Here is a 7,608-nt window from a genome sequence, read left to right on the forward strand (position 1 = left end):
TAATTTGACAATAAACAATTTGTAAAAAAAAAAAAAAGAAAGAAAGAAAAAAAAAAAGAAAAAAGTAAGACTTGCAACTCCCTAGGTTTATTAAGGGGGAGTCTAGGCTTTCCAGCTGTACATTACTGGGAGTTAGGACCAATTTTACTTAGATATTTCAGAACAACTTGACCTCAACAAGCTGGAGGGCTTAGAGGTTATGTATCCACTATAGATGTGGCAGTAAGAGCCAATTTTCCTTTTCTTCCCCATCAACACAGCCCGTAGAACTGGGGTTGGCAATATACCCAGTCAGAAGACTACACATCTCAGCCTTACTTGTTGTGGCCAAGTGTCCAAGTTTCAGCCAATGTAAGTTATAGAGAAGGATTTATGAAAAAGTTTCTTATAAGGGGAACAGAGGGGCGCCTGGGTGGCTCAGTCCATTAAGCGTCTGACTTTGGCTTAGGTCATGATCCCACGGTTTGTGGGTTTGAGCCCTTTGTCGGTCTCTGAGCTGACAGCTCAGAGCCTGGAGCCTGCTTCGGATTCTGTGTCTGCCTCTCTCTCTGCGCCTCCCCTGCTCACACACACACACTCTCTGTCTCAAAAATAAATAAACATTAAAAATTTTTAAAAAGTGGGTGGGGGACAGAAATATGGGAGATGACCTGCCTCAACTGTCTGTTCTCCTTTCTGACCTCTGGAACTCACATATACCAACTGGGGCCCTAGCAGCCATCTTGGGTCTTGAAGTCCCCTTGAGATAGAAGGCAAGCATCCTTATTGGTACAGCCAAAGATGAAGGGGCCTGAGTCCCCATGACTGCAGAGCTGCAAGAGCAGCTTTCCCCTAGATTCCTTCTACACAGGAAAGAAGTGAAATTGTCTCATTTTTAGTTTTCTTTTGAATGTGATGGCTTCTGGGACTAATCTACTAATGAAGTAGCTGATTAGCAAGGTGATTAAGATGTGGGCTCTGGAGTCAGGCTGCTTTCACTCTATTCCTTGCTCTGTCATCTCTCAATCAGGTGCCTTAAGCAAGCTACCGAACTTTTCACAAGGCTCTGTTTTCTTATCTGCAATATGAGGATAATGACACAACTTATCACATAGAGTTGATGTGAGGGTTAAGTAAAATAATGTGTTAAGAACTTAGAACTCTTTTGGTATATAGTAAGTGCTCAATAAATGGGAGCTGCTGCTGCTAGTATTTCTTTTCTTTTTTAAAAATATTTTTTAATCTTTATCTAATTTTGAGAGAGAGAGAGAGAGAGACAGAGCCTGAGCAGGGGAGGAGCAGAGAGAGAGACACACACACACAGAATCCGAAGCAGGCTCCAGGCTCTGAGCTGTCAGCACAGAGCCTGATGTGGGGCTCAAATTCACAAACTGTGAGGTTATGACCTGAGTCAAAGTCGGACACTCAAATGACTAAGCCACCCAGGCACTCATGCTGTTATTATTTCTATTATTACTACTATTATTGCCATAGCTACTGATCAGATTGGGCGTTCATCTCCATCAATAAACAATGGGTCCTTTAGAGTAGAAACAACTGCTTATTTGTTTTTGGTACTTCCCCAGAACTGGTAGATGGTGAGTACACAATACACCTGTACTAAACCATGTCTTACTAGATTTTTGTCAACTACTTCTTAGGGGTAGATGATAAAAATTACTGGCATAGTGCATCAGACTAGAGACTGATGTGGTATATGCACACTGTCACTTAATCCCTACCCAAACCAGTTGAGATATGAGCCTGAAGGGTTATTGTAGGCTCCACATGAGCTTAGGAGTCATTCAGATCTACATTCTATTTAAGGTTCAATTTTAATAATATTAAAAGAGAACTGGAAATAAACTTAGGAAGAAAAGCCAAAGCAGGCATCCTTACTCAGTTGATAGGAGGCTCTTAGGACTTCGAGTGGCCAGATGTCACTGGCATGGTGGCCAAATTAGGAACCTGTGTAAGCCATCCGTCCCTGAGTCTGTCAATAAGGTTGTAGGTGGGAATCATAAAGAAAAACTATTTCTCCTTCTATCTGGTTGATTTAATCTGGTGTATTCAAAGGGTTTTATAGGTCTGGTATGGGCATGGGGCCTGCTGAACTGTTAAAGAGTAGATAAGACCCAATGGACTAAGGGTAAATGTTACAGCACAAGCTGCTTCCTCTGATAAGACTCCATCCACCTGTGATAAGGCTGTGGGCGGTTATGGTCTTGGGGCATGACTGGCAGGAGGACCTTGGAGGTTATTGTAACTATGGGTCTTGTGAAATTGTAGAGGAAGTGGCTTTCTCTCTTAGTCAGATTTGCTTCATGTTATAAGCTGTTTTGTATGGCATGCGCGATGATGCCATAGGGCCATGAAAATCGCTTAAGAATCTGCTGGCCAAATAACTTATGTCTTTTTAAATTTTTTTAATGTTTATTTATTTTTGAGAGAGAGAGACAGGAAGGAACTGAGAGAAAGGGAGACACAGAATCTGAAGCAGGTTCCAGGCTCTGAGCTGTCCAGCACAGAGCCTGATACAGGGCTTGAATTCACAAACTGCAAGTTCATGACCTGAGCGGTAGTTGGATGCTTAACCAAATGAGCCACTCAGGCGCCCCAACTTGTATCTTAACATATAGCAGCAGAAGTTGAGTTTTGGCCCCTATGACAGTTAACTAATTCTTAACTCTGGCTGCACATTTGAATCCTCTGAGGCTTGTAAAAAAATGCCATCCCCCAGGTTCTACCCCAGTCTACCTGAATGAGAATCTCTAGGGGTGGAGCCTGGGCATTTTAATAAAGAAATAAACAGAAATTAAGAGAAAGCTAAAAGATGAGCCACAAACTGGGAGAAAATATTCACAAAATCATGTATCTGATAAAGGACTTGTATCTAGAATATATTAGAAAAAATTTTAAGTTAGTAATGAGAAAATGAAGAGCCCAATTAAAAGAATGGGAAAACGATTTGAACACTTCACCAAAGAAAATAGATGGCGAATAAGCACATTCAAACGTGTGCAAAGTATTAGCAGTTAGGGAAGTGCAAATGAAAACCGCACTGAGACTCATTATACACCATTTAAGATGGCAAACAAATGGAGCAACAACACAAAGCAACACCTGACAATTCTGAGAGCTGGCCAGGAATGGAGGAACTGGAACTCAAAGGTATGGCTGGTGGAAAAGAAAACTAGTACAATCCCTTTGGAAGAGAGTTGAGCCATTTATTATAAAGTTAAACCTACACCTCCCACACAATCTGACACTTCCACCCCTAGGTATTTACTCAAGCGAACTGACAACTTGTGTTCACACAAAAGCCTGTGCACAAATATTTATAATGGCCCCAACTGGAAACCACCCAAGTCAACATTCAACTAGTAAATGGACAAATAAACTACAGTATATCCATACAATGAGATACTACTCAAAAATAAAATGGAATGACCCACTGATACATATAATCTGAATAAATCTTAAATGTGTCATACTAAGTGAAAGAAAACGAACTCAAAATGTTACTTACTGAATGATTCCATTTATATGACATCTTGGAAAAGGCAAAAGATAGGGACAGAAAACAGATTAGTGGTTGCCGGGGGTTGGGGGTGGAGGGGAGGAGCATTGCAAAAAGGTAATATGAAGGAATTATTTGGGGATGATGGGATGCTTCTGTATCTTGATTGTGGTGGAGGTTACACAATTATATGTGTCAGTCAAACTTAGAGTTGTATACTTAAAAGGATACATTTTGCTGCATGTAATCATAACCTTTCTCTGCCAAACCATGATTTGAAAAAATAAGTTCCCCAGGTGATTTAAATTTGTAGTCAGTGTTGAAAGATATTGTTGGTGTAACAAATTTGAATCTAGGTTCTGTTATTTAAATTTCAGCTTTCTAGTATGTAAAAGTAATAAAACCTACCTTGAAGAGGTATGCTGCCTCTCAAATGTGATAATGTGTGGCATGCTCAGGATACAGGATTTGACACACAATGAGAAGAACGATGTCTTGAGTGCTGTGTACCAGACACTGTAGCCGGCTCTCACTGGTGTCACTAATCTTTACAGCAACTCTGAAGGGGATATCATGATGACCACTTTCAAAGTGGAGAAAATGAGGCTCAGAGGAGTTATGGAACTTGCACAAGGTCCTGCAGCCAGTTAGTGGGGGAGCTGGGTTCCAAGTTTAATCTTAACATCGCTGATTACTGTACCACTTCTGAAATCTCACCATCAACCATCTCGCTCTTTGGTCACACGTCTATCCTTCTCGTGCACTTTCTCAATGCTTTCAGTGGTGTCCTCAGAGTTGAGCCAGGTTTTGGTTAAGGTTAGAAGGAGGGAGGAGCATGTGTTAAAAAGGTAGAAGGGAGTTTGATTATCGTGATGCAGAGAAGTGGTGGCAATTTTGGTCAAGAGAGATGAAATACAAGGATGATGATACAGGAGTGGAAAGAAGACAGCAGAGGGGGACTTCCTTGAGTTTAGTGACAAAGGATCACAGAATGAGAGGCCTGGTTGAAGACTTCTGTTATAAAAAGACTAACTTTGGCACAAGTTATTTTGGCCCGGGCTCTAGCTGGGGGCTGTAGGAGAATTCTGACTGGCCCCAGTCACAAAGTGTAGAGGTCTTTTGGATGCAGCCATATGTGGGGAGGGGGGTTCTGTCACTGGGGGAGAAGCAGGGTTTCTTTTGGTGCCTGGTGCGGTGATGAAGGCACCAGTTACTGGGCAGTTCCACGGCCTTCAGTGGATTGTGCTGGGAAGTGTTTAGCAACAGACTCTCTGAAAACAACCAACCTAAACAAACAAACTTTATCTGGAGCATTTGCCCATTTTTGTGGTGTAAATACTCCTGCATAGCCAATTCCAGGTTAACAACATGGCCTTGCTGAATGCAAAGGTGGGGAGAAGAATGCACAGTTAGTGACCTTGGCAGCCGGGGGCAAGCTGGCTCCAACACAGTGCTGGCCGCGTCTCCTGCATATGAGTAGCAGAAAAGTCTGGGTTATATAGCATCATGAGCACCTTGGCAGGCGGGCAGTTTTCCAGGATGCAACTGAACCTTGTGCTGGTTTCTAAATGTAATGTAGCGCTGTGAAGAATAAGATGTGGGTGATTTGTTAGCAGGAATCATTGTGGTTTGGGGGATGGGGCCATAAAAAGATGGATCAGGAGGAGAAAGGGCAGTGTGCATTAACTAGGTAGGACTCTTAGCCATGTGCCCTGTGCCTTCGGTGGGAGCCCTGGTTATATGTCTGCCTTTTGTCCCACTATTGCTATTTTGGTCTGTATGCAAACACTTCTAGATCTCTAAATTTAATGGTGAATAAGAATCTGGCACCCTCCTCCAAAAAATCTCTTGGCCAAATACATTTGAAAATGATTGCAATCAGGTTAATAGCATTTGAAGTATCTGCAAAGTTCATCCATGTGAATAATTTATTTTCATCTATACGAAAAAAAATTCTCTTTTCTGAAGGAACCTCAATTATTAGGCGATTCATGCATATTAGAGAATAACTTCAGGAAAAGCGATCATTGTAAAATCAACAGGGAAGTAAGCCATGACTGGAGAGAAATAAAATCAGTCTGGAAACATTTCCATCATTAAGTTAACAAGATGTCAGATATAAACTGGTGCACTTTCTGGTTCCTGGTCCATACAGATCCTGTGGATGAGGGCTATTTAGTCTGGATATACAATATGAATGTAGAACTTTTCTTGTGATGGTGTGCATTTGTACACAGAAATCCTGATGTACCCTAGCATTCTTGCTTCTGAAGCTTTGGAAGAGACCATGACATTCCCTGCCTGGATGTGAGTTGACCCACACACACCAAAAACCCAGCAAAGCCTCGGGCTTTCACAGTATGGTGATCAGGAAGCAGGAAGTGTTCTGTTTCCTTCTTTTTCAAGTTCTCTGTTTACCTGGGAAGATACTGTGAACCACAGCTCAAGAGACAGTGAGAGCAGAGCAAAAGGAAAAGAGAAGAGCCATCTCACAAATTATCAGTATGTAATTCCTGGCACCTTATTTTAAAAATGAGTTCTATGATCCTTTCTCAAGGGAAGAGGTAGTGCTCGTCGAACCACCTCTGTAGAATACAGTCTGTTGAAGTGCTTATGGCAGATGGTGCCTTGTGATTCCCACGATGGCTTTATGTTTCCTAGCTTGCTCTCCTCCTGCTTGGGGGGTCACAATGCCAGTTATTGGCTCATCAAATCCCAATCATATCAGATTTAGTGACTTGTCATTTTGCTACTCTGCCTATCCTTTATGCATTATTTATAATCCTAGCTATATCCACGTCTCCACCAAGGGATTGACCTATCTTCCACTGAAAGGGAGAGTTATAATAAAAATGGAGCCATTAGGACCTGACAAGGAGAGAGAAGTTGGGAGGAAGCTGGGCACCAGAATAATTATTTGTATAGAAAAATCAAAGAAAAAGGAAGCTACTACAATTGAGCCTTGAACTCCCTGGCAGTCAAGGTAAAAAAGAGTCTGATGACCCCTTTGGTGACACTTCACGCATGTCACCATTGAATATTCTAGAAGAGCGGGATGAGCAGTAACAGACTGGCAAGTGCACTTTCTGCAGACCTTCCACTATACTGAGGCACTTACCTGATAATATGGACGCAACGGCTGCAATGATGAAGGACACAATGACACCAGGTCCTGCCATTTCCTTGGCCACCAGACCAGACACCACGTACATCCCCGTGCCCACACAGCTGCCAACACCAAGGGAGATGAGGTCCATGGTGGTGAGCACCTTGGCTAGCTTGGTGCCGTGGGTCGTGGTAGCCCCAGTTCCCTCCAGCATGGACTCCACTGGTTTGGTGCGCAGGATCCTGGAATGCATGGCATACCAGGCAGCCCCCCACTGCACCCGCCGTGGGTCCAGGGAGGCAAGGAAACCACTCATCTTGTATGAGGGGGTTACGGCGAAGGTCAGCTGATGGAAGAGAGCTATGGAAGCCTTAGTGGATGCTTCTGCAACTCATCTAGTGAATAGGGATCTTCTTTTTAGGAAAGGTCCAGAGGGACCCAAAGCAGTCTTCTCCTGGGCATGAATGTCTGCAGGAAAAACACAAGAAAGGAGAAGATGAGACCAAGCAGGAGCAAATCATCATTTGGAGGCATGGTTGGAGGTCAATATACTGAACTGGTTGAACTGGTCTGTGTTGTATACTCATAATGCAGGAGGGGTGCATTTCCCCTTTTGTATCTCCTCCAGGCCTAAATAACAGTCTGTCATTTGCACTGTGTCCCCAAGTCATTCTGAGGAAGATGGTCTGAGTCAGGGCTCTGCTACTTACTGCTGTAGGACCTTGGATAAGTTACCTCACTTCTCTGTGCTTCCCTTTCAACTGTATAATGGAGATACTAAAGCCTCCTGCCTAGTGTTGATGTGAAGATTAGATTAATCTCTAAACAGAGCTTAAGACAATGCCTGCCACATGGAAAATGCTCACTTGTCCAAATTCTTAAGTGCTTCTTACCTGACTCTGTCAAGACTTGGTCTGTGATTTTGGGACATATTCGCTGGGTACACAACATCCTCAGTTTTTAAAAATATAAGGATATAAAATTAGATTTATGACTTTTAAGA

General features: G+C 42.7%; 1 protein-coding gene across 1 annotated transcript in view; it reads right to left on the reverse strand.

Annotated features, from left to right (window-relative positions):
• SLC7A14 (solute carrier family 7 member 14) overlaps positions 1–6,921 on the reverse strand; it is a 55,672-nt gene extending 48,751 nt beyond the window's left edge. The window contains exon 1 of the mRNA XM_039236529.1: positions 6,618–6,921. Within this exon, the coding sequence (XP_039092460.1) occupies positions 6,618–6,921 (304 nt within the window). The remainder of the gene's footprint in view (positions 1–6,617) is intronic.
• Between the last annotated feature and the right edge of the window lie 687 nt (positions 6,922–7,608).

Source organism: Hyaena hyaena, unplaced genomic scaffold (assembly GCF_003009895.1).
Source record: "Hyaena hyaena isolate Hyena2069 unplaced genomic scaffold, ASM300989v1 scaffold_112, whole genome shotgun sequence".
NCBI classification, from domain to species: domain Eukaryota; kingdom Metazoa; phylum Chordata; class Mammalia; order Carnivora; family Hyaenidae; genus Hyaena; species Hyaena hyaena.